Source organism: Myotis daubentonii, chromosome 6 (genome assembly GCF_963259705.1).
Source record: "Myotis daubentonii chromosome 6, mMyoDau2.1, whole genome shotgun sequence".
Lineage (NCBI taxonomy): Eukaryota > Metazoa > Chordata > Mammalia > Chiroptera > Vespertilionidae > Myotis > Myotis daubentonii.
This window is the reverse complement of record NC_081845.1, coordinates 38,440,614-38,468,001: the sequence shown is the minus strand read 5'-3', so window position 1 is coordinate 38,468,001 and position 27,388 is coordinate 38,440,614. Positions and strand designations below refer to the sequence as shown.

At 41.2% G+C, this 27,388-nt stretch overlaps 1 protein-coding gene across 1 annotated transcript in view; it reads left to right on the top strand.

Annotated features, from left to right (window-relative positions):
• Positions 1-27,388, top strand: part of ARMC2 (armadillo repeat containing 2) — a 92,568-nt gene that overhangs the window by 41,350 nt on the left and 23,830 nt on the right. Inside the window, exons 8-12 of the mRNA XM_059700768.1 lie at positions 2,853-3,028; positions 8,081-8,183; positions 9,891-10,114; positions 20,118-20,263; positions 24,462-24,561. Of these exons, the coding sequence (XP_059556751.1) occupies positions 2,853-3,028; positions 8,081-8,183; positions 9,891-10,114; positions 20,118-20,263; positions 24,462-24,561 (749 nt within the window). The remainder of the gene's footprint in view (positions 1-2,852; positions 3,029-8,080; positions 8,184-9,890; positions 10,115-20,117; positions 20,264-24,461; positions 24,562-27,388) is intronic.

The following is a 27,388-nucleotide window of genomic DNA, read 5'->3' as shown; positions in this document are numbered from 1 at the left end:
GTCGGGTAGGAGTTCAACAAGCAAGCTCACGGGGAGGCACCCAGCGGGAGAGGGGCTGGCGGTGCAGGGGCCTCTCTCGGAGGAGGACTTCAGCCTGAGGATCCCAGGAGGTTCTGAGGGCTCTGCCCCATGGGCCCCCGCAGGAGCTAGCAGGGCCTTGGGATTTGAAATGTGGACAAACCGCCCTTCTCAGAAGGATTAGATGCTAAAGTAGCATGTGTCTTCCACAGACAACTTTAATAGCAAAAGGGGCAGGCTGGGTTACTTGATCCTTTGAGATTCTTTTTCTTTTCTTTTTTTGACATAATTTTAGGCTTATAGAAAAGTTGCAAGCACAGTACAAAGAAATCCTGTGTGCTCTTCCCCCAGATTCCCAGATATTAACATTTTACCACATTTGCTTCATCAGTCTCTCTCTCTCTTCCTCCCTCTTGCTCTTTTTCTCTGATACGCCCCCCCTCCTGCCCCCCGTTACACACACACACATACACATTGCTTTTCCTTTTTTAAACTCTTTGAGAACAAGTTGCTGACATGATGTCCCGTATCCCTAAGTACTCTGGTATATAGTTTTTTAGAAACAAGGGCCTTCTGTGATATACCTGGAAATTACCAGGCAGCACTACACGAACCTCATTCAGATTTTTGCCAGTTATCCTCATAATTTTCTTTATAGAAAAAGAAAATTGCGATCACAAGTTCCAATTATTTGTCACATCTCCTTCATGATCTTGGCATGTTGGAGGAGTCCAGTCTAATTGTTTATGGACTGCCCCACAAATTGGGTTTGTCTGGTAGTTTCTCACAATTAGATCCAGGTTAGGCATTTGGGGCAGGTCTATGGGATGGGTGGTGCTATGTCCTCAGTGCATCCTAGTAGGAGGCATGTGATGCTGACTTGGTCCATTGCTGGGGCGGTGAACTCTGACCACTTGAGGAAGTTGGTGTCTGCCGACTTTAACAGCAAAAGGGGCAGGGCTGGGTTACTTGATCCTTTGAGATTCGTTTTCTTTTTTTACTTTTTGACATAATTTTAGGCTTATAGAGAAGTTGCAAGCACAGTACAAAGAAATCCTGTGTGTTCTTCCCCCAGATACTACGTAAGCCTTTCAGGAAGTGAGTCTGCACGACTTATAGTTTTTCTACTGTAAAATCACTATTTCCCCTCTTGTAATTAATAAGTATCTTATGGGGGAGGGGTACTTTGCGATGATGTTGTTTTATATCATTCATCAAACTTTCACTCCCTAGCTTTAGCCCCTTAAAAATCTTGATAGCTCTTAGATTCAAGTTGTGTTTTGTGGCTCTGTGGCATGGATAACAAGCCAACTGGTATCAAGTGTTCATTTGATCAATCGTTTTAAAACTTGGCCCTTGAGCCTTATTTTTTAATTTTAAGCTGAAACAGATGCCCTTGAGTAGAACCCACCAGGTTGAAGGCTTGGTGGAGGGGGCATTAGGACAATGCCTTGAAGTCTGAACCCACTGGCCTCGGGTTTGAAGAGACTGCCAGTTACAGAAGAAGAAAACAACGAGACAAAAGTGTTTTTCACAATAGAGCTCAGGTCTTTCCCTGCATTTAAAGTTAGTCTAAGTCATTTCCCATCAATTCATTTATTGAAATGCATAACTGAAAGGCATTGAAGGTTACTTCGCTATTGAGGTTTTAAATTTTTTCTTAGATGTTATTGTTGAAAAGAGCTAAAAATGGCCTGAGTCATTTCCTTCTGCAGGCGCACACTTCCTCTATGTGGGCTTTTAAGAGCACATTATGGTATTTATTTAAGATTGGTTTCCTAGTTTTAAATTTTGTGATGGAATCTATCAGAGATAATATTTTTCAACGGAATACTGTGGACCTTGGATTCGTGTATTTCTCCTCACATTCCGTGTCTGCTTTTCTCCCTTACATGCCTGTTAGTGTGGCTGCCACTTTAAGAGATGGCTTTCCTCAGACTTCTAATTACAAAATGAAGTGTTCTAGTCTCCCTGCTTCCTAACAAAAGTCTCTTTTCATATTCTCCCCTTTTCTAATAACCACCTCCAAATCATGGTGGGTGTGGGGACATTTTGAGATTTTGTTTCATTTGAGCCTCTGTTCTCACTAATGAGCATTATTCTCACACAAAAAAAATATCGATCATTGTTTTTAACAACAGATATATTAGAAAATGAATATGTATTAGACTATGTCACAGGCTGTCAGTACAGTATTCTCACTGCACCATGCACAATTGATACAAACGTGTGAGACAGGATTCCTACTCACTTAGCATGACGTCTGTTGGAGGGCACTGGACATATCACACAACATCATATACAGAGCTGTGGAAATAATAGTACAAGATAGCATTTGTTGTATGTGGATTAACGCACCTTTTCTGGATGAGCCAGAACGTCAACAGAGCCTTGAAGAGCCAGAATCAGTAGGAACAAGGAGAAGAACATTCTAGGCCAGTAGACTGCGCCCCAAGGGGTTAGCGATGGGGATGTGAATGGTCTGCTTCCATGAGCCCACACAGAGCCCTGGCTGAGGGGGAGGCCTTTAGAACGAAGGAGGCCAACCGAAGTGGGTAGCATTCCACTCGTTAACATGCTCTCCTAAAGACTGTGTGTGCTAGGCAAGCTCACTGACTGGTTAGTAAACAAGTCGACATGGTAAGAGATGCAGCAATGAGATAAAAAGAAATGGGGTAGATGAAAGTGCTAAGAGAGGGGAAAGGCCTCGTTGAGGCATTTGAAGATGTCCGGGGAGATAATTATGGGGTTTTCACTTATACTGTCTGTGCTGGACACACTTGAAAACTTGACCCTAATTAGTCAGCGCTGCCTGCCTCTCTTTGCCCTGACAGAGGAAGACACTGAACTGCTTTGTGCTGCTTGCACACAACTCCATCGCACTTTAGAGGAAGAAAACATGCTTGGAAAGAAATTCAGGAGAAGGAGTCATCTCCTGAAGACCCTGTATAAACTAGTTGATGTTGGCTCAGACCCGCTCAGCCTTAAACTGGCAAAACTTATCCTGGCAGTAAGTTTTTCTTCCCTCTGGTCTCGTAGGTGGTAGCACATGAAAGTGTTGTTTAATGCTCTGCTGGTAAATACCACCGAATTGGTTAGCAATGCGGTGTGTTCATTTAGAACGTTGAAAGAAGTTCAGGTAATAAACCGGTATCCCAGAATGTGACTAGAATGCACTAAGGAACTAAGGCTGAGGACCCAGAAAATGTTCCAATGAACTCTAGCATGTGGACTGTGGCTGGGTTAGGAAACGGGACAATAGGCAAACACATTCAAGACAGCTGCTCTGATGACCTGACTGGAGCTCAGGATCGAGGTGCAGGTGATGGTTTCTGCCCTGCAGTTTCTGCTGGGCGCTCGGCTTGCCACGGCATTTAATCAATAACTTAAGATGACTTGGGCCCGGGGCACAAGGGCCAGCTGCTTTGTGAGCCAGCGTGAAGCAGAGAAACAGCTGCATGCGGTCGTGGGAAGGTGGTCACAGATGGCTCCTGAGAGGTGTTGGAAGAAAAGGCCAGACACCACATAAAAGCGTAAAAATTCTGTCTCAAACAAAATGATATCATTGTATGAGGGGACCACCTTGTTGTCATAGCCATAAACAGTTGGAACCAAAAGATAAGGCACAAGTATTATAGAATGTTCTGAGAGAGCCGCTAAAACAAACGAAGCTTTGTCTACCCAGTTTCATAAAAGTAAAAGCTATTAGGGTAACAGCCCATAACTTATAGCATTTAAAATCTTAAAGCACACAGCGAGAGTAAGCGCTGGCATACTTACTGACAGTGAGGAAGCGTGTCCACCGTTTCTTCTTGTGATGTCTTTCATGCAGCAAAATATTCTGACTGTATGTCCAGTGTAGTTTTTTTTGGAGCAGCTACAGTTTTATTTAAGCTGTCATCCCAACTGTTCACCCTCCCTGTAAAAACTGTGATATTATATGACTCAGAAAGCAGCCCTTCTTTGAAATAGTGATGTCAGTAGTATTTGAATCCCCTTTCATTGATGATAATTGATCAATCGCTTTAGTGAAACAAAAGGAGCATAAACCACAGGGAGGACTTCCGAAGTCAAAGCTGTTAGTGGAGGTGGAAGGACGTCAGCGTGCTTGTCCGGCTCCCTTTCGGGCCCTGGATCTGGGTCACTGTCTGGCCCAGGAGAGCCCCGGTGTGAGGCTGGGGGGCCCTGCCGGCATAGCTGCCCGCTGCCCAGGGATGGCCTTTGGTTTCCTACCTACATCCTAGACATTTGTCCAGGCCACGCCAACAAAATTAGTAAGCCAGAGAGCAAGAGAGAGACGGAAAATGCCATGAATTTGTTAATGCTTTGCAGAGAAAGTGTTATTTTGGTTATTCAAGGTGCCATTCAAATTAATTGTACACATGGCACAAGTTAACTATTTTAGAGCAAAAAGCTCAGTGACCTGCCCGGCAGTGAGCATGCTCTGAATGAATCGTGTGTTAGATGGCGCCCTCTCTGAATCGGGCAGGGCTCCCTGGGCTACACTCCGGAGCGCAGAGACCGTAGGCTGGCCCCTCTGATGAGCTCTGAGCCCACGAGGTCAGGAAGGACCTTCAAGGCCATCGGGTCCAACGTCCCCTCTGCCTCCTGACTCTCCTGTCATGTCCCAGGCAAGACGTTGTTTTGCTTAGGCCTCGGTGATGGGGTTCTACGTAAATTTTAAAAAGACCACATGAAAAGCTGTTGAAAAGAGTCGGCCTAAAATTAACGATATATAGGACTAAGAAGGTTCTAATAACTTCTTTCCGCCACCTACCTTTATTTTATCTATCAGTTTAATGCAACAATTGAGGCATTTTGAATTATTTATAGTTAAAAAAAATCAGTGAGCATCATGTTAGTTGTTCTGATTTCTTGCATTCTTCGGTTTAGTGGGGGTTCGTCAGACCATTTTAATTTTCATCTTTGTGTTGAAAAATCTTACAAAAATATATCAGTCTATATTAAGATTTTTTTTAGAGCATAAACATTATACAGTGTGAATGTAATTATATTCAGCAGGAGGAAAGACCAAGCGCCCTATAAAAGGGGATAAACGGAAAAGAAATGCCAGTATGTCAACAGTGATTATATACAGTGGTAGGATTATGAGTGATTTTTAGGCTTCTCTTTAATTTTCCAAGTTTGCTTTAAATAGAAACGACTACTATTTTTAACGTAAGAAAAATACCCCATTAAAGGGACCAAGTCCGTGCCAGGGACTCTTGACACTGGAAATATGAGTGAATAACATAGCCCCTGGCCTCCGGGCTGGCACTGTGGCAGCAGAGACAGACGGTAAACACACCAAGTGCCCGAGGGGGCCGGGGTACTGTGGGAAGAAAACAAGCCCGAGTTCAGGAAATGGGCAGCGCTGGGGCGGGGGGTGCTGTTGCGTGTAAGGTCGCGTATATTCCTTGCATGTAATTTAATGTTTTGTTATCTTTTCATGTCTCAAAGTCATAATTTTGCAGTTGTCAAAAGAGAAGGTGTAGGAATATGCTTTGACTATAAATTGACCTTATGGCAGACTTGGAACTTGTGAGTTCTTTGTTGTTTTCTTTAATGAAAACTCTGACACTGTTTTTTGTTTGTTTGTTTCACTTTGCCACTTTTCACTAAAATTCTATGACGTGGCTGGTAGGGTGAGGGGAATTGTATTCGAGAAGCTTTATTCCATACACAACACGTGCTACCTACCACCGTAAAAAGAATAATACACCATGATTTTGACCTCAGAACCTTACAATGTAGTAGAACATTGCTGACAGATTAAAATATATTCCCAAATATTAAGGACATTATATTTTCTTTTTAAAAGTATTTTAATGTTTTTATTAATTTTAGAGAGAGGGGAAGGGAGAAGGAGAGAGAGAGAAACATCAATCGGCTGCCTCCTGCACACACCACACACACACCATGCCCCTCCGCCCCCCACCCCAGGGATCAAGCCTCAACCTGGGCGTGTGCCCTGACCAGGAATCTTACAGGCAACCTCTGGGTGCACAGACCAATGCTCAACCAACACCGGCCAGGCTAGATTTCTGTTACAAGATCTGTCGACAGTTTCTGAGGCTTACTCAACAGGGCTTCTCAGACTGGAATGTGCACATGATCCCCTGGGGAGCTGGTTAAAATGCAGATTCTGATTCAGTCCTGCTGGGTGGGCCTGGGATCCTGGCTTTCTAATGCACGACCAGGCGATGCCAAGCTGAGTTGACATGACCTGTCTGAGGAGCAGACTCCTCAGTTGCAAAATGGGAATGACAGCAGCTGATATGCAGCGTGGCTCTGAGATCGCAGGTAAAGGGCCCAGAGCAGGGAGCAGAAAGAGGGTAACGCTCCCTCCCTCCGCCCCTCCAGCTGGGGCTGACCGAATTCATCACAGTGTCTCCTATAGCAAACACCGCAGGGCCAGGGACACACTTGGAGCTCAATAATATTTATGGGCCAGACACAGAACAAATCTAAAAATATGTATGACAAATTCCATTATCTTTTTAAAAACTAACTGAAAACTCTTGCCGAAACCGGTTTGGCTCAGTGGATAGAGCGTCGGCCTGCGGACTGAAGGGTCCCAGGTTCGATTCCGGTCAAGGGCATGTACCTGGGTTGCGGGCACATCCCCCAGTGGGGGGTGTGCAGGAGGCAGCTGATCGATGTTTCTCTCTCATCGATGTTTCTGGCTCTCTATCTCTCTCCCTTCCTCTCTGTAAAAAATCAATAAAATATATTTTTTAAAAAAAATAAAAAATAAAAACTAACTGAAAACTCTTTAATAAATGATATTTAAAGATAATTCAAAATATATTTTTTAAGAATAAAATAATGACCCATATGCTATCCTTTTCACACAGATACATTTATTTGTTCAGATGACCTCATTCCTACAAACATATTTTACAGTCTTGCAATGAGGGTACATCATATTTCCATCTTATAATAGTTTATAGATGTCTTTCTTTTTAAACATAGTGTTCACAGTTATGCTTTTTATGACCGCTTAATATGACTAGTATTGATGTTCCACAATTTATTAAATTTTTCCCTAATATTGGGATTTTTTTAATATTGGACGTTTAGGATTTTTCTTTTTAATTTCTACTATTTTAGATAAACACACAGCTAATTTAGTTAGTCCTCCTATACTGTGTTTTTAAAAAAAGTATATTTCCTTATTGCCCACAAAAGTTACTTGAATACTTTTGTGTGATTTGGAAGGTAATTTTAAACTTTGAACTTTATGTGTCATTATTATCTCAAAGCATTCCAGAAATAGCTCTTAAAAATAAATACATATATTATCTAATGAGAGAATGACTTTTTAATTTTATTTTACACAAATGATAAAGAGAATCATACTTCCCCTTCTTTTCTTTCACCTCCATTGTGCTTTCGAAGGTAGTTTAATCTGAAATCTGTATCTATCTTCCTTTACTTTTGTGTTTTAAAGCAATTAGTCAAGTTAATTAAATTTATCAACATCATGTCCCCTTTTTTCCCTCATATATTCTTTAAAGAGTAACTAGTAATCTCACATATAAGCATGAGACCTTATGAAGTAAAAATAAATGCTTATTATTAAAATGCGCTTATTCTAAGTATTGTTCATATTAGATGGTTGGCAAATATGTGGCCAGAACTTTTAAAAGTTGATTTCTTTAGAACTTTACTTTGTTTTCAAAATACTTTTGCTGAGCCCTAGCCGGTTTGACTCAGTGGATAGAGCATGAGCCTGCAGACCAAAGGGTCCGGGGTTTGATTCTGGTAAAGGGCACATACCTCGTACCTCGGTTGCAGGCTCCTCCCCGGCCTGGGGCCCTGGTCAGGGCACTTGCAGGAGGCAACCAATCGATGTGTTTCTCGCAGGTCGATATCTCTCTCTGTCTCTCCCTCTCTCTTCCACTCTCGCTAAAATCAATGGAAAAATCCTAGGGTGAGGATTAAAAAAACACACACAAACAATCAACTCTTGCTCAACCTTTAAAATTAGATTTGTGTTAAAAAACGTATGACGTCTTTATTTCCATCCATAATAGAAATGTGTTCTCTTTCTCTGCAGCTTAAAGTGAGTAGAAAGAATCTTCTCAATGTCTGCAAACTTATATTTAAAATTAGCAGGAGTGAGAAGAATGATTCTCTGATTCAAAGTGACGGCATTCTGGGTGAGTATCACTCAGTGCTACCATTGACCAAATGTTGCACTTGAGAGCAAAGTTACGATTAGCAATAGCTAGAGTATTTTATTCTCTAGTATTATCAGAAGTTATGTGATACCTATTTTTACTCTGTTCTTTTCCTATGTTTTCTACATTCCATTTAATATATCCTTTGGAGCTTAGAAGGATTGCCTGCTATTTTTTTAATGCTTGTGTACCATTATGTGACTTTGCAAAATGTTCACTATTTAAAAATTCATTTCCTGGTCTTGGATTTACTATTTTAAAAAGCTACCACATTTCATATAGTATTGACATAATTAACATTTCAGCCTTTTGATGTAGTAGGAATGACTAAAACTTGGAAGACATCTGTAACTATTATAGAAATTTGACATCAAAGTGTCTCAAATGTGTTTCAAATATGTAGATAGAGAATTTTACTCTATCTAGTTAATATGGTCTAATTCTTGACATGCCCTTAAATAATTAAGATGCTTTAATAGCTACCTAAATAGAAGTCTTTTATGAAATAGTATTGCTGATCTAAAAGAAGGCAGCATGGAAAATACTTTGAGTCCTCTTTTTGCAACATAGGATAAATGTTCTTCATCTATTTTTTATCCCAGCAAACACGGACAAGCCCAGTACTGGAAGAAATGTCAGTGAATCAGCTCATTGAGAATTGTAGACTAAAAACAAAGAAAAATTCTGACAAATGATCACATTAATATTAATAAAACGTGAGCTAGGCATGATTAGCCTTATCAGGCTTGCTTAGATCACTCCTAAAACCTAGTATTGTATGTTTTTGGATGGATGTTCTTAAGTTGTCTTGGGAAAGGGTGGGTGTTATATTTGAAGCATTCCTTTCTATGGTGATTGAGATTTTTTTAAAAGATTCTATCTTGATTAATTTCCCATCCATACAACAACTGGTATATTTTAAATGGTTTGTTGAAATGTAACTCTTAAATTGCTTTAATAATAAGTTAATAGCTCAAAATATTTGCAACCAAAAACAAGGCTAGTTAGTAAGTGTAAGTAAGAGGCAAGGAATGGCATTCAAAGAACACTTTCTTATTTATATACTAGTGGCCCAGTGCACGGATTTATGCACACTGACAGGAAATTAATTAAAAGGTGGTGGGTGGGGTGAGACTGGGCCAGATGGCTGGATATGCCCTGGAGCCAACCTCCTGCTATCCCTCCCTGGCCGGCGCACCTGGGGCAGCGCCATGGCTCGAAGGGCATCTGCAGAGTGAGTGGGGTCTCTTCGGCAGATGGGGTCCCTCAGCCTGGCCTGCAGGGATCTGGCCCAAACCAGCTCTATGACATTCCCCAAGGGGTCCCGGAGTGCAAGAGGGCACTCTGCAAAGTTGCTGTCGCTCTGCAGCTCCTTCACTGAGAATCTGCCCCCTGATGGTCGGTGCGCATCATACCTACTGGCCAGTCGGATGGTCAGTTGGTTAGACAGTCGCTTAGCCTTTTATTTATATATATATAATCCCTTCCTTCTGTTTTTACTATTATGAAGATTTAGCTAAAAGTAGACTTTCCTCTTTATACCTATAAATAACCCATAACAAACATTCGACTGTAGGTTCTGACTAACATTCTACAAATTGTCTTTGATGTTCACAACAAACACTTTACTATGTCTCTCTCCAGCTGTTATAATCATACATTTGTAATAATCCATCTTTTTGACAGAATCGTTATTGGAGGTCCTGAGAAGTGAAGACCTTCAAACTAACACTGAAGCTCTTTTATACTGTATGGGGACTATCAAATTTATTTCTGGAAATCCAGGATTTCTTAATGAAATGATCAGCAAAGGTGCTGTGGAAATACTGATGAATTTGATAGAGCAAATAAATGAGAATGCCAATAAATGTGGTACCTGTTTGCCCAATTCAGGCCACTTGTTAGTCCAAGTAAGTATTTTACTTGAAAAGGTAAGATGTGTTAAATTAGTTTTCATGTTACCTAGTAACAGTTACATGCCAGGTGAATGTGTTAACAGGTGGGCTGTTGCCTACAGCTAGGCGGGAGTGCCTGGCCTTGAGGATCAAGGGCAGCAGTCACTGCCCCATCTCCTCCCTGTGTGTGCCCATTTCCCCTGGAAAAGCTATTCCAAGGCTTTTCATGGAGCAGCTGTCCACACAGCTTGCAGACAAATTTTCCACTATCCTGCAGAGAAAGAAGGCCTGGAACCATGAAAAAGCAGTGCCTCTCTGCAAAACAATTGCATGTTATAATCAGAATTATAATTATACTAGATGCCCGGTGCACAAAAATTTGTGCACTTGTTGGGGGGGTGTACCTCAGCGCAACCTGTGCCCTCTCGCAGTCTGGGACCCCTCGGGGGATGACCACCTGCTGGCTTAGACCCACTCCCCGGGGGATCGGGCCTAAGCTGGTAGTCAGACATCCCTCTGGCAGCCTGGGAGCCCTCAAGAGATGTCCACTTGCCAGTGGGGAGCAGGCCTAAACTGCAGTCGGACATCCTTAGTGGTGCTGAAGAGGCGGGAGTGGCTCCTGCCACCACTCCTGTGCTGGCAACCGTCAGCCTGGCTTGTGGCTGAACAGAGCTCCCCCTGTGGGAGCGCACTGACCACCAGAGGGCAGCTCCTGCATTGAGCGTCTGCCCCCTGGTGGTCAGTGTGTGTCATAGTGACCAGTCATTCCCAGTCGTTCTGCTGTTAGGGTCAATTTACATATTACTTTTTTATTATATAGGATAGAGGCCTGGTGCATGGGTGGGGGCCAGCTGGTTTGCCCTGAAGGGTGTCCCAGATCAGGGTGGGGGTCCCGCTGGGGTGCCTGGCCAGCCTGGGTGAGGGGCTGATGGCTGTTTGCAGGCTGGTCAAGCCCCCCAGCAGGGACCCTCACCCCATGGGGGTGTGGCCAGCCTGGGTGAGGGGCTGAGGGCCATTTTCAGGCTGCCCATAGCCCCTTCGGGGGGGAGGGGGCAGTCCCGCTGGGGTGCCTGGCCAGCCTGGGTGAGGGGCTGAGGGCCATTTTCAGGCTGGCCATGCCCCCCGGCGACCCAAGCTCCCAACTTCTCCTTTTTTCTTTTTTCTGGGATTTATTTATCTTCTATAATTGAAACTTTGTAGCCTTGAGCGGAGCTGGGCCAGCCAGGGCAGGCAGGAAGCTTGGCTTCCTCCATCGCTGGGGGCAACCCAAGCCTCCTGCTGCTCCAGCTCTGTGGCTGCCGCCATCTTGTGTTAATTTACATACTTGCTCTTGATTGGCTGGTGGGCGTGGCTTGTGGGCATGGCTTGAGCATGGCGGAGGGATGGTTAATTTGCATGTTTCTCTTTTATTATATGGGACTAGGGGCCCAGTGCACAAATTTGTGCACCTTAAAAGGAACTGTGGGCTGCGAGGCTGCGGTGGGCACAGAGGTGGGTCTCGGCCCATCCTCTGCACCGCCGGTTCCCTCTCTGCTAGCAGCCCCACTCCCGCCACCACCACTTGCACCCACTGATAGTGTGGAGCGATTGGGGCCGGTGCCAGCAGTGGGTGCGAGCAGTGGCTTCAGTGCTGGCTGCAGGTGCAAGAGGTGACTGCCAGCCCTGATTGCCCCTCAGGAGCAGGGGAGGTGGAGAAGCCTTGAGGGGCAATTGGGGCCAGCAGCCACCGCTTGCACCCGCTAACAGCGCCAAGTGATTGGGGCTAACGCCAGGCACTGGCAGCGGGTGCAAGCGGCAGCTCTGGCACCAGCAGCAGGTGTGAGCAGGGCAGGTGCTGGCAGGAGGTGTGAGTGCCAGGCAGGACTGCAGCACACAGGAGCAAAGAATTTTCAGGAACCACCAGAGGCTTGCCCTGATGACAGTGACTGGTGCCCTGCCTTGGTCTGGCGCCCCCGCTCACCTGCTCTACCATCCCACTGCGGCCAACGCCTGCCACGTTCCACATGTGCCCCCTGGTGGTCAGCATACATCATAGTGACCAGTTGTTTGATTGTTCGGTTGTTCCACCATTCGGTCTATTTGCATATTAGGGTTTTATATATATAGATAGAGATTATTCATGATGACAGGTAGTAAATGTCATGACTATTATGTCTACAATAAAAAAAACCCAGAAAGTTAATGATATTGAGTGGACAGTCTTTGAGGGGGTGTGTAGATGACATGTAGGCCTGAGACTATAGGAGTGAAGGTAACAAAACTGAATACATTTAATATGACCAGGGCCGGAAGGAAAAATGAATTATGTGTTAGAGTTTTATTACTTCTTTTGTGGCAGATTAAATTTCATAGTTAAATTATTTTCATTGGAGCTACTTCAGCTTCTATATTCTTTTTTAGATGAGATTTTACTCTTTAATAGCATTTGTATGTCAGATAATAGCATCTTCTATGTAATAATTCATGAGATTTGAAATGTGCTTGTCAATTAAAGAGGATTGATTAAGCACTCAGAGCACTTGAAGCCTTTGAGAAAGTGTGTTAAAAATTAGATTTAGGCCCTGGTATAAAGATGCTCAAAGTGTTTATGATGATTATTAATTTTGGACTTGTGGTCTGTCTCCATTTCGAAAAAGATTGTGAAAACCTCTTTTAGTCACGAATCATTCAAAATTCTACTTAAGAAACATGATTTTCATGCTGCCAGTGTCATTGACTTATTCCAACTTTCCCTCAATAAATAGTTATTTTGGAGATGTATATATATAGCTTTTTTGTATTTTAACTATATATATAGTTAAAATACAAAAAAGGCATAAGAGTGTAAAAATAAAGCAGCTTTATCCCTGAGATAACATACCTCTAACATTTTAGTTACCACTCTTATAAGCATTTTTATGCATTTATATGCTTACATATGTATAATTTTATATAATTCTTGCTTTTTATCATGGACCAGGTTCTTTTTAATAGTTGTTTTTGCTTGTTTTCCATCATTATTTTCTCTCCCTGTTTCTCCTTCTGTCCACCCAGTTAGCCAACTCTGTTCACACTGAGGTGCTCAGCAGCTTTTAATACACTCGTAGGTTCTCAAAAAGAATGTAGAAATGCATTGCTTCTCTTTTCTCATTTGACAATAGTAAACCCCTTGAGTCAACTCTATAGACTTATTTTATTCTTTTTAATGGCAGCATAATATTCTTTCAATACCTCAAATAATCAACCATTCTCCGATTGAGATGTTCACTCTGTTTTTAGTTTTTATGCAATAGCTTCTGAATTCTTATCTAGTTAAAAAAAAACTCTTTCAACCATTTATGTATGTATGTATGTGTATACACACACACACACACACACACACACACACACACACATTACCAAGTAAATTACGAGTATGCATACATAAGCTGGAAAGTGTGTTAACTCTCATTCTCTGGCTTACCCTGCCTATGGGTAGCCTGCCTCTTCAGATCATGGAATCAGGACCAAGGCAGTAACTTCTACCTGATGGAAACTTGCTCTGGTTTCTGGAGGAAATGAACAGCTTACCTATAAAATGGAAGCAAATATGCCATGATTATGTTTCTTAAATTGACACAGCTAATTTTATTAGAGGTTGGATGATTAGACAGAGAACATATTTGAAGCATCTCTTTGGAAGACTTTGCTGGGATAGGAAGCAGCAGAGGAGGCCGTGCCTTTTCTAATTGCTTTCATGGAGGCCTGTAATTTATTACGATACAGAGAAATGCTCAGTCTGATATTTGATGAGTTTGGACAAAGCATCCAGCCGTGTAATCCACATCCGCATCCGCATCAAGATGTGGACTTCTCAGGAATTCCCTCCCACCTCCTGCCAGGTAATTCCCACTCTCCTACCCACCCCCACCAAAGGGAACCATTTTTCTGATCCCTTTCGTCATAGATAAGCTCTGCTGTTCTGGAATTTAATATAAATGGAATGCACAGTGTTTACTCTTTGGGTCTGCCTTTTTTTTAATTTTTATTTTGAACTAAGTATAGATTCAATTCACAAGATGTTGAAAACATAGTGGAGAGGTCCTGTGTACCCATCACCCAGCTTCTCCCAGTGGTGACATCTTATGTTACTAAAGCAAGAAAATTGATAGAGTGCAACACAGTTAACTAGAGTGCTCTGTATGGCGTCTTTTGATTATTCACATATTGTTTTTGAGATTAGATGAAAGTTTTTTTTAATCCTCACTCAATATTATTTCCATTGATTTTTAGAGACAGTGGAGGGGAGGGAGGGAAGGAGAGAGAGAGAGAGAGAGAGAGAGAGAGAGAGAGAGAGAGAGAGAGAGAGAGAAACACATCAATTGGTTGCCTCTCCATATGGCGCCTGACCAAGGCTGGGAAGCCACCCTGCAACCCAGGTACTTGCCCTTGACTGGGAATTGAACCTGAGACCCTTCGGTGTGCAGGCTGATGCTTTAACCTCTGAGGAACACTGGCCAGGGCAAAATGGCGTGTGTGTTTTTGTCATAATCTTTGGTGTTGGTTATTAGGCTTGCTAATTCCTTAATGATGTATTTGTTAGTGGGAAGGGGGCAGCTATTTTCTACTTACGAAGTTTCCTGTATCCTGTGAAGGATAGCCAGTACTGTGTAACTAACCAGCCACTCGCCCAGTGGGCCTGAGACTAGGCAGGCAGAGCCTAGCTCTTCCCTTTCTTGGGAAGGAGCTACATATAGGCAACTCATTTTACCTCGGACTCTCCAGACACAACACGACTGAGGATTTGAGGAGACTCAGAGGCCCTAAACATATAATGTCTGTGGTTTTGAACTTGGAAATAAGAGAAAAACCTAGGCAAATGGGAAAGGGGAGAAAGTGACCACCATGGTTGAAGGATTGTAGTTTAAGCTGAGGCAGGCATGCTTTCTAACCCTGAACCCCCAAATTAGACTTGCCCACTGAGTCTCAGTCTGCTGCCGCCCCTGGAGGAGCAGGGGACACCTGTGCTCACCAACAGGAAGTGAGAGGTGGAGAGGGGCCAGGAGTATTACACCAAAGGAAGTCTCCTCACCAGAAAGGCAGATCAAAGGCGAGAAATAAGTATTCCTGCTCCTGCTATTTCTGGGGAGAGCCACTTGCTTTCAACTGCTGCCATAGCGGCTTCATCCTCATCCCTTCGTTGTATTTGCGTGGCAGTAAAGAAACGCCCCCAACTTTAACATGGAATTGTGAAAACCGGTGTAATCCCTTGGTAGTCCTTAATGCATTGCCTTTTCAGACTCATTTCCCTTACTTTACTGCATTGGCATTGTACAGCGTTTATATCTATGTAGGCATCAAGCTCTTACTTCTTTTTTTAATAAAGTATTTGAGATGGCTTAAAAGATTATATGCAATAAAATAGTGGTCATTCAAAATGCCAGCTATAGTGATACATATAATAGCCACGACTAGAAGCAGCAGCCACCTACTCATTTTACCAAGGTAACCGATGTGGGGCAATAAATGGATATATAATAAACCTAGGCAAACGTTAGAGTCTCAAAGTAGGACACTGAGGGTTTGAGGAGGACAGAACCTGTTCCTGCTGACGTAGAACCCCCATGGAAGGAATGTGCCAAACAGGCTCCATAGCCAGGCACCAGGCATTATAAGGATTATGAGTTAGTATTACTTTCATATGCATATGCCTTAACTCCAGTGAAAGGCTTGGGAATTTTTGGTGCTTGTGGTTTCATGTATATAGCAGCATCTTGTCGTTGGTTTCTTTTGTCTCAGCCAGGACTGTGCTAATCATATATGAGACAATATGAAACTTCTTGGGTTACCACAGAGGCTCTGACTTTGGCATATATGTGGTCTCAGTTAGGCACAAATCCAAAAACTGAATGTGCTTTTATGAATAGAGGGAGATGGTTTTGCTGAGGTTGGAAAATGGTGTGGCTTTGGTCTTAAATCACTTGACACTGTTCGTGGTCTCTGGCTGTCCTGTTTATTCTGTCACATCATCAGCGGGAAGTGAACCATTTTGCCGTTGGCAGCTGAGATAAAGCTCGAGGGATTTTTGGTTATGGGTATTCCAGATGATTGAGAAAATAAAATGCTTTTAGAGACAGCCAAATAGAGTGAGGGAGACAACAGACAGGGAGTCGGAGGCTGAGATGCCCACCTACCTAGTCACTGGTGGGGCTTCAGTTTCCTCATCTGAAAAGTGAGGATCATACTACCTTTCTGTTGGCCTCCTGGGGTTGGTTTAGGGAACAAATGAGATCAAGCGCATGAGCTAGCTTTATAAACCATAAAGTAGCTGCTCAAATCCTTTTCATAATAGCATTCAAAGTGTAAAAAGAAATAAAACCGAATCTTGATGCTAATTTTGGTAGAGGAAGAAAAATACCTTTCAAACTATTAATGGTACAATTTTCAATTGCATCATGTTCCAAAGATTTCTTTGAAAGCTGGTTTTTTAAAATCGGGAAAATATTTCTTCAGCCAACAATGGCATGATTGATGGCAAAGTTCCCTTGCTAGCCACAAAGCCTTTTGAACTTCTGATGCACCAAAACAGGAGTTCTGTGGTTGCCTCTGATCTGGGGCAGCTCTGATGGCTGAATGCCTCCTGGAGCAGAATCTGGTGAGTTTCCTAGGGCCTGGGGATGCTGACGGGTAAATGGTACAAAGGGAAGAGAGGGGGTCATCTACTGGGAAATGAGCAGTATACGGAAGCTCAGGGGAGCCACCAAGCCCTCCCTACTTGTGCCCATCCAGTGCGTAGAGAATGCTGGGAACTGGACCACATCTGCTGGGCCTGTGTTGTCTTTCATATAAGTCCACTGATCTAAATTGGCGGGGGGACCTTCATTTTTAAGATTTCTTGTGTTTTTCGAAGGTTTTTCAATTAATTAATCATTGCAAACATAATTTGAAATTGAGAATAAAGTACCTATCATCCATTTGAAAATAATAGATGCCAAATCTTTTGCCTTCTAGTTTTGTTGTGTTGAAATGCTTGTTTGAGCCTCTATAAATCATCTAATCGTGCCTCAATATAATTTTTCTTTTTAAAATGGGGCTCCCCATGTTGACTGCATAGTGAGAACTTGAGGCTCAACTAATTCAATGTGAGATAGGACAGCTTTGCCAAGCTCACCAGGCATTTTACCTGGACATTCTGATTTTTTTTGGGGGGGGGGGGCAGCGGCAATGCTAGGACCACTTATGTCCAGGAATCTGGGGAAATACAGAGAGAAATAACTGCCTCAGAAAAAAAGCGAGCACCATGAAGTTGTAGAGAGTAGCTCAGTCATTTTCCAGCGGTAGATTAGTCACCAGAATTACACTGTAATGTTTTTTCCTGGATATATACCAAAAATGCCAGTCCCCTTTTGTCCCAGACATCATCTGATAACTTCTACTAAAGAAGAGCACTTAACATTTTATTAATCCTCTTTATGGATTGTCAATTCCACATTCTTCTCTTTTTTCTTCCCCCCACTGGTTGCCTTCTGACTCAGTATAGCTGTCCCAGGGGGCTGCTCATTAAGGCATGGGGGAAAAAAGAATCGAAACTCATGTGTTTCAGTTTGCTACATCTTGATGAGTAGCTAAGAGGTTGGGAATTGTTCCAGTTAGGAAGCTAACCAAGCATCTAACTCGTCCTTCTATTTTTTTTATATAAAGTATTTGAGATGGTTTAAAAGATTATATACAATAAAATAGGCAAGTGCCTAGCCAAGTAAGAGTCCAGAATATTATGAATTAGAATAAAAAGTTAAGAAAGAAACAGATACATTTTTCTAAGCATAAGGCTTGGACTCTGGTGAACTCCTGCAGGCCCAGTGGGTGGGCTTTCCTGGAGGCTGGAAGCAAAGACTGCTACAGAGCACAGGGCTCATTAATGATTTCCGCAAATTTATCTCTGTTAAAAGTTGGACCAAGGTTGAGAGTTAAGTGGGTTGACTTGGAATTCGACTCTACTGTTACCACAGTATTTAGCTAGCCTCTCCTCCCACCGATCTTTTTACATTTTTCCCAGAAAAAGCCACTTGCCTGGGCTCAGCATTCACCCCATACCCACACCCGCCGTGAGACTGGTGGCTCCCAGCCAGCCCCTCCAAATGTGGGGCCTTCAGGGCTGCATCTGCCCGGTGACCTCTTCCTAACCCTCCTCCCCCAGGGTGCAGACTCTGGTTTGCCACCAGGCCTCTGCTAATCCAGGCACTCTCTTGCCAGAGGCTCCTTAAAGGAGAAATGCCTCTCTTTCTGTCTCCCTGGTCCCTTCATCTCCCTCCCTTCCCCACTTTCTGTCCTTATCCCCCTCTGCTCTTTCTCCTTTTGTGTTTCATCCAGCCAGCTTTTCCTGGGCATTTTTGTTGTCTTCTGAGTAGAAAGAGGAACAAGAAATGTTTTGTGCCCTAGAGGAGCTCATCATGGGAGAAGGTACATGAAACAAGTAGCTATGATTCTGTGATAGGTGAGATGTGGGTGTGAACAGGATGGTTTGTTAACCTGGAAGAGGATGTGATCAACCACTGATACATCTTCATGGGGAAGTGAGCTTCAGGTTGGTCCAGAAAGTGAGCTGGAGGTGAGCAGACTGGAGAAAGGGTGTGGAGTGTGATGGAGGAAGACATTCTGGGCAGAGGCTTGGAATTGTGACATGACGAGGGCATTGTGTATGGTGCAGAGTCTAAATGGTGGTGGGGAGGAGGAGGAGGAGGAGGAGGAGGAGGAGGAGGAGGAGGAGGAGGAGGAGGAGGAGGAGGAGGAGGAGATAATGATGATGATGATGGACCTGGAGAGGTGAACTGTAGAGAGTGAAGCACCTTTAGAATGTGGACTTTGACCAATAGGCCACCAGAAGTCAGAGGAGGTCTTTGAACAGGGAAGGTTGGCTCTTGAGATGCTCCCTCTGGGAGACACTGTGGGGAGAGGAACCTGACAAGGCAGAGATGGGAAGGAGCCTGATCAGTGAGCTGTAGAGATGAAGTGGGAAAGAGATGAAGTGGCTTAAACTGAACCAGCGACCTGGTGATGGAGAGAAGAGGTAGACCAGATGACTATTTGGGTGTGACAAGAGAAAGAGGAGTGCCTCCGTCATATAACTAGGAGGAGATTTGGGACTTGAATCTCCATCATTTGACTGTGAGACCAGTGATCTCTCTTCTGCATTTTGGATGTGAAGTCCCACAACAAAGGTAGGGATGAAACCCAGGATTCTTGAGCTGTTGTTAGGTAATTGGCACCTGCAACGCCATTCCCACATCTCATTTCATTGAATCCTCACAACTTCATGGCAATTATTACCACCCCCGCTTTACCGATGAGAAAAAAATGTGCTCTGGGGGGTTAACTAACTAACCCAAGCTAATGAGTGGAGGGTCTGGAACTTAGCCAGGCCATCCAACTCCTGATCTGACTCTCTTAACTAGTAACCTGACTGTACTATTGTATAAGGACAAATCACAGTGCGTATTAAACTTATTAGATAACAACTATGTTAGCTTTATGGATTTTCTAAGTTGTTCTCTTCTCTACTTTTAGACAAAGGCTAAACTAGATAGCTCTCCTGAACCTGTTTTACAAAAATAAGACAAATTTTCAAAAAATCAATACTTCCCTCTTAGAAGAGAATGAATGAAACTAACAGTCTTAAATATTCTTTGGCCACAGCATTCCTTGGTGCTACTTATGAGACTATGGGACAAGACGTTTCTTAACTGATATGGCACGTTGCAGAGTCACTAAAGATCTTATTTCTGTTGACAAACTCAGATGATGATTTCTGTTACCCTGGGGCTTTGGTATATTAATTGATTATTAACATGAATATTTCATTCTTTACCTTTGAACCAGTGCTGGCTTTCTTTGTATTCATTTCTTGGTTTTCTTTTTATTCTATTTGTGCCTAGGCCCACGTTCTCTAGTGGGAGATGCATAACAAATATAATGAAACTTATGGGATGAATTGTGCTGTGCTTATTAGTGTTGCTATATTTTCCAGTTTTTTAAAAAAGGCACAAACATGCTTTTATCCTAGATGACTGCTACTTTGAGAAACTTGGTTGATTCACCCCTAGCAAGAAGTAAGTTGCTGAGCATCGGCGCCCTGGCCCAGCTCTGCAGGGTGATGGGACAGTACATGAGTGACAAGGATGTCTGCACCAATATTGCCAGAATATTCAGGTAGGTAGACTGAGCAACAAGGTACCCTTACAAAAATGCCAATGCTTGGATTTCAGGTTATCCTTAATATTTGTGTATGTGGCTTGCAAGGAATCCTATTTTTGCTTCTTACTTCACCTAGCAGCAAAGCTAAATCTAATGGCCCAAGTTTAGAATAAATGATTTACTAGTAAATCCATGACTCCATTTCCTATGTATTTCTAATATGATTCTAAACTCATTGATTGTAAGTCACTTTAGTTCTTTGGTGAGTTGTGAGTTATCCTAGTGTTCTTACAAAGCAGACAAAACAAAGATTTCCGTTAGTTTATTGGACATGAAGAACTATTTCCAAAAACATGGCAAACTTTCTGATATACTTGGAAACAATACTTTTGTAATCTTTTAAGGGTTTTAACTCCATAAGGAGATCATTGCTGAGAAAGTCTGATCTGACAACTTGTAATAGAAGTTTTATTTCTGTTGTTTGGCTGAACTTTGGTTCACACATAAACTGGTCGTGTCCGCACTGTACTGCGAACTGATGATCACCTGAATCCAGGTTGCCTCAAAGCACAATGTCAAATTTCAGAACCATCTTTAAAGTATGCATTTATTCTTCCTCCTCACTGCTCTTTGCCGGTGTTTTTACATAATGATCCTTCTCAAGAGACCTGGCCCTTTCTTGAACTCTAGTACTGTGGTTGTTTGAAAAAATAGAAAACTTCCTGAAGACTGAGTTGGTGGTTGACCCCAGTTTGAGAGTGTGACATCAGACTTGACCTCGTAGCACCGCCCTTTCCTGAGCTTTGCTCTGGGCACTTACAACTGCCGTTTAGAAACACTGTGCTGGCAAATGATTGAGTTATTTCTGTGTATGGTGGCACCTGGGGATCCGATTTAATTTTCCTTCCAGATGAATAGTCAACTGTCCCAGCACCTTAATCAAGTGCACCATCTTTTTTCCCACTGATTTTACATGTCTAGTCAATCAAACACAAGGTTCCACACACTGGTAGGTCTGTTTCTGCGCATTCGTTTGGTCTATTCTCAGACCAGCAGACAGTGTTTTACTATTACAGATTTAATTTGCCTGGCTATAAGATGAATCCATCACTTCTTTTCTCCTTTAAAGTCCAAATTCTTCTCTTCTCTTCCTTATGAATTGGAGAATCAGCTAAGGTCCATGATAGGACCTTTGGGGTTATTCGCGGACCTACACTGAGTATGTAGAGTAATTGGGGTGGGAGGGGGAAGATTGACATCTTTATGATACTGAGTCTTTCATCCATAAACATTTATGATGTCTTCTTTTCCTTTATATCTTTCAATAACATTTCATAATTTTCTCTAAAAGTATTTTGCACATCTTTTGTTAGATTTATTTCTTCATAGCTTTTGCTGTGATTATGAATGTGATCTTTTAAAAATTGTTTTCTAATAGGTTGTTGCTGGTATATGTGAATAGTATTGATATTTGATTATTAGGTATCCATGGATCTTGATGAATTTTAGATGTAAGAGCTTATCTATAGATTCTCTCGGAGGATAATGTTTTCCCATTTATTACAACTCTTCTTCCATGTCCCCACCTCTTTCTTCTCAGATTGCTTAGGATGCCCCATACAAAGTTGTGAGGGTGTTTGACCTAGTGCTTTTATCCTGACTTTAAAGGAAATATTTTTTGGTTTTACCAGTTAAAAATAGTATTTGTTGTAGGTTTTTATAGATACCCTTTAGAAGGCTAAGGAAAATTTTTGTCTATGAAGGGCTGTTAAATTTTCTTAAATGCTTGTCCTGAATCTATGTTGTGTGGTTTTCCTTTTTTTAAAATTTTAATGTAGTAGATTACATTAATAGATTTTTTCATGTTAAACCATTACATTTTGCTAGGTTTAGTTCACTAACATGTAGTTTAGGTTTTTTCATCTATGGTCATGAGTTAAATTGACCTGTCTTTTCATTTGCCATATTGGCCTTATCTGGTTTTCATGTCAGGTTTACACGAACCTCATAAAACAAGTTGGAAAGTATTTTGGGGTTTTTGCTTTTCTAGAAGAATTTGTGAAAATTAAACATCTTTTTCTTGAAAAGCTTATAGAACTTGCTTGAGAAGCTAGTTTATCCTTGTGTGTATGTGTGAATATTGTTGACTACTGAGTCACTTTCTCTACTGGTCAAGTACCTAACCGCATTTCCTATTTCTCTTTGTGTCAATTTCAAAAAAAAAAAATAAATTATTTTTTCCTATGAATTTGTCTATTTTATCTAGGTTTTGGGTCAAAGAAACATGAAAATAAAAAATCACTTAGATACATTACAAATACTACAAAATACTGCCACTCAACATTTTTGGGACATTGTCCCAAATATCCTCTTATCCATCTCTAATTATGTCCTTTTTTATTTATTTTACTTGTTTAGCAAATACTTGATAGTGCCTACTACATGCCCGGCAATAGTCTAAGTACTTGCCAACTACTAATTGATTTACTCCTTATAACAACTTTAAAAGATAGAAACTGTAGTTATTATCCTCATTTTACATGTGGAAATCGAGGCGTAGAGAGGTTTGGTAGTTCTTCCAGGGCCACACAGCTAGTAAATCACAGAGTTGCAGTTCAAACCAGCTTGTCTAGCTCTAGAGGTCATACATTTCACCACTATTTACACTGCCTCTTTATTGTTAATATTGATTTTCATTCCTAATATTGATTATTTATGATGTTTCTCTTTTTTTATCACTCTTTCCAATTTTTTATCAATTTTTTGCAGAACTGATAGATTTATTGATCCACCCTACTGCATATTTATTTTCTTTCTTATTACTTCTGTTCTTATCCTTATTCATCCATTTTATCTACTTTCCTTGGGTATATTTTTCTTTTAACTGTTTTAGTTAGAAGCTCAATTCTTGTCTTTTCAACCTTTTAAGGCTTTATTTGTTTTCCTAACTACTGCTTTAGTTACATAACACAGCAATGTTAATTGGTAGTATTTTGTAGTATTTATAGTGTATCTAAGTGCTTTTTTTATTTTCATGTTTCTTTGACCCAAAAGTTATGTGTTTTTAAATTTCCAAAAGTGTGTTTTTAATGGATTTTAAATATTGATTTCTAATTTTATTTCACTGACCAGAGAATATGATCTGTGAGATACCAATTCTCAAAAAATGTACTGAGACTTGTTAATGGCCTGGTACATGGTCAAGTTTTTAAAATAGTAATGATGTTTTACCTATTAATCTATCAATTAATGAGAAATTTATGAATATCTCCCAATCTGATGTAAGTTTGTCAATGTTGCCTTGTTGGTTTTGTTTGTTTGCATGCTTGCTTGCTTTAGAAAATTTGAAGCTATTCTTAAGGATTTTTGTCTTCTGGTCCATTTTGCCTGATATTAGTATTCCCCTAACAGCCTAGTGTGCACCCCTAGCTCAGTGGTCGGCAAACTCATTAGTCAACAGAGCCAAATATCAACAGTACAACGATTAAAATTTCTTTTGAGAGCCAAATTTTTTAAACTTAAATTATATAGGTAGGTATCTTGTTATTAACCTACCTATATAGTTTAAGTACTGTTGAAATTTGGCACCTCCCCTGCGCTGCGTATCCCACAGCCCGCCTGCGCTGTGTCTTCCTTCGCCCGACCGACTGACACCCCCCCACTTTTTCTAACGCCACTTCTTCAAAATAGACTCGCCCAGGCCGAAAACCGACTTCTGCGCATGGGCCACGAAGTTTCAATTGCACTGTACGTGCGCGCCCGCACGTGGTATTTTGTGGAAGAGCCACACTCAAGAGGCCAAAGAGCCACATGTGGCTCGCGAGCCGCGGTTTGCCAACCACTCACTGCCCTAGCACATTTGCTGCTGGTGGGGTGCCAGGGGATTCACTGGTTGGTATCCAACCAGATTTTGTCTAAATTTCCTGGACCATGATTTTGTGGGTTGTGAAAATTTACACTGTATGCATGGGTTACAGGCTTCAGGTCTCTGTTTATCCAAGAACTTTTTTTGTTTCCCCACTCCATGCCCCCAGAGCCTACAGCAGACAGCAAACCTCCCGGGCTTCTCTGGACTGGTGTGCGGACTGTTTCTAGACTCTCTTCATGCACTGGGCAATGCTTTGAAGATCTGCATTTAAAGTTACACAATGTGTACTTGAATTTTATAGAAAAACAAAGTTTATTTTTATTTTCCCATTTGGCATTTCTGCAGCAAACTTACTCCTTACCGTGACTGCTGTATTGCTTTGGCCAACTATTCCAGATGCTACGCCTTGTTTTTGAATCTGATAAACAGATATCAGAAGAAGCAGGTCAGTTCTTCGTGCATTTAATTCTTCAGTGTGTCTTTGTATCGGTGTATTCATGTAAGCTCATGTTGAATGACTTGATGTTTTAAATGTAAAGGTTTCTATTAGAAACTTCCATTCGATGTGTAATGGGCTATCCCCCAGGAGGCAAAGAGTTGGGAAGGGAGTAGTTTGAGGCTGAAAAAGCCTCAATAAAATGTCCATGTGGTAGGAGGATTCCTGATTTAGGGGGGGGGTGGGTGGACTACCACAGCTTTGTTCTTCCCCTACATGAGAATCACCATGGAGTGAGGTGGGGGTGCACTGGTTATTTCCAGACCCCACCCCAAGCCTACTGAGTCAGATGGGTGGGGAGGGGCCTGGCCATCTGCTAATCAACAAAAACTGTAGGGACTTCTGATGTAAATTGAAGCTTGGGCTATCCCTACACTTGGCATACTCTAAAAAGTCATCTGGCACTGAAATTCTCTATTTCTTTGACCTTGTATTTAGAAAACAAAATTTCTACTTAAGTATTTAAAGGAAATAATTTGGTTTTAATGAATTGGGCAAAACCATGTATAGTTGTTTACAAAAAGGAAGAACTCGCCCAGCTGGCATGGCTCAGTGGTTGAGCGTTGACCTATGAACCAGAAGGTCATGGTTTGGTTCCTGGTCAGGGCACATGCCAGGGTTGTGGGCTCCGTCCCGGGTAGGGGTGTTCAGGAGGCAGCCTATCGAGGATTCTCTCTCATCATTGATGTTTCTATCCTTCTCCCTCTCTCCCTTCTTCTCTCTGAAATAAAAAAAATAAGGAAGAACTCACAAAGACTTCTCCTTAATAAAACTATAGTACTTAGTACAAATATAAATTTATATTATAAGTTTTTGAATAGTCATTAAATGCAGTCCAATTTTATTCACCTTTATAAATGATCAAAGTGACATCAACTCTTTATTGGAGACATTTTATATACATGATTAATTTTCCAAATCATATAGTAAATTTCATCAGTTAACAATTAAGTTATGTTTATGCTAAGAACATTTGTTATTATATTAACCATATCAAAGCCACTTCACAACATAATTCCTATTTGCCACAAATAGCATTAAGCTTATTTTTACTCAGCCAAGTACAGAACTGGGTAAAAATAATGAAAATGATAAAATTTCTCAGATTTTACACTATTATTAATGATTTGTTAAAAGGTTGCAGGTCTCTTTTTGGTTATATGAATGACAGAAAAAATTCTATGCTCTTACTATATCATTACTACCTTTTAAAGATGATAAAAGCTTGCTTAAAGGGTTAAGTTTTTATTTAATTGTTAAAAACTGTTTTTCAAATATGCATTTAAGTTTCTGATTTTGAGTATTTGGCTTACTTACAAAGGCTCCCTATGTACTTTATATTTTCTCTAAATTACATGCTGTGAAAGACTTCAAGGTGTAAGAATTTGCCTTGTCAATGAATGAGTTTGACTAATTTACCTTCAAGTATGCACAATCTCCTGTTAATGTAAATGTCCATTAAGCATTTATAATTTTAGATTTTGGTATAATATATTATCAGAACTAAAATCTTTGGACAAGTGAATTAATCCCATGAAAAGCTTAGGCACACCTACTGGTTTCTTTTTTAGGGAAAAAACTAAAATGGTAGAAATGCTAAATACTATAGCATTAAAAGTATTATTTTAGATTATAAAAAAGATTTAGTTGTGGATTTTACATTGTAATTTTCTGTTGTGGATTTACTTCATGGTCTTTCATTGTAAATTTATTTTATCATCATTCTTTTTTTTGCTCTGGTGTTTTGATCAGACATAACTTAGATGACGGTTACTGGAGAAAACCATTTTGCCTTGCACTAGAATTTTCAAATGTGGATGAAAGAAAACACTTGTTTTTAACAGTTTGATTTCAAGTTGTCATAACTTATAAAGAAAGAACACCCATCTGCTGAGTAGTGACAAACAGCCTTATGGCATTACTAATAGATACTATTTGTCTCTCTGATTGTAGCTTAGATGAAAGCCATGTTTAATAAACAGACAAAAATTCTGGTACCTTGCCAATATGAAACACTTGATGTGTCAGTATGGGAAGGGTATGCTTTTTCTGGTTCCAGAGACTAAATGGCTTAAATTCTAATTGGCATAAAATTTACCACACTTCTCACTGAACTACTTTTCACCTTAGTCCAATAGTTATCTGCAAAGCAATATTAGTGGTTAAACTCCATATTTTTCTCTATTGATTTACATTATAATTTTGTGTTTCTATTAAAATTATTTTGATCCAAAGAACAAAGAGCACCTTACAAACTATGTTTGGTAACATGCTGTTTATTCAGAACCATCAAGAAAATTCACAATGTATCCCCTTAATCACCAAACTTATTTCAATCATTGTGGTGAAAATCATATTTAAATGTATTACAAAAGACATTAAAAATAACTTAGCCTCATCTTGATGTTCCAGAGGATCTTTGTCTACACTGGGAGCACGAGTCTATCCATGAGGTTATTTAAACGTCTGTCTTCTTCCCGTAGATTTCTCTCTCTTCCTTTCTCTTGGTTGTTACCTCTGCCTTTGGTAATGGTTGCCTGCCTTTGGCAATTACGCATTTGCTTGCAATTACCAGGTGGACATCATAACCGCATTTGTTGAAAGTAACACCTAAAAAGTCTGAAATAATATCGAATACAAGTAGACCCTTAGTGAGAAGGGCCTAAGAGACTCTGATGAAATTTCCCTGGTTACTTTTCATCCTCAAAAGCAGGTTTATATTTCAAGATGCACCTCTCACATCCCCTTCTCTGGGGAGCCTTTCAAGACCAGCCAC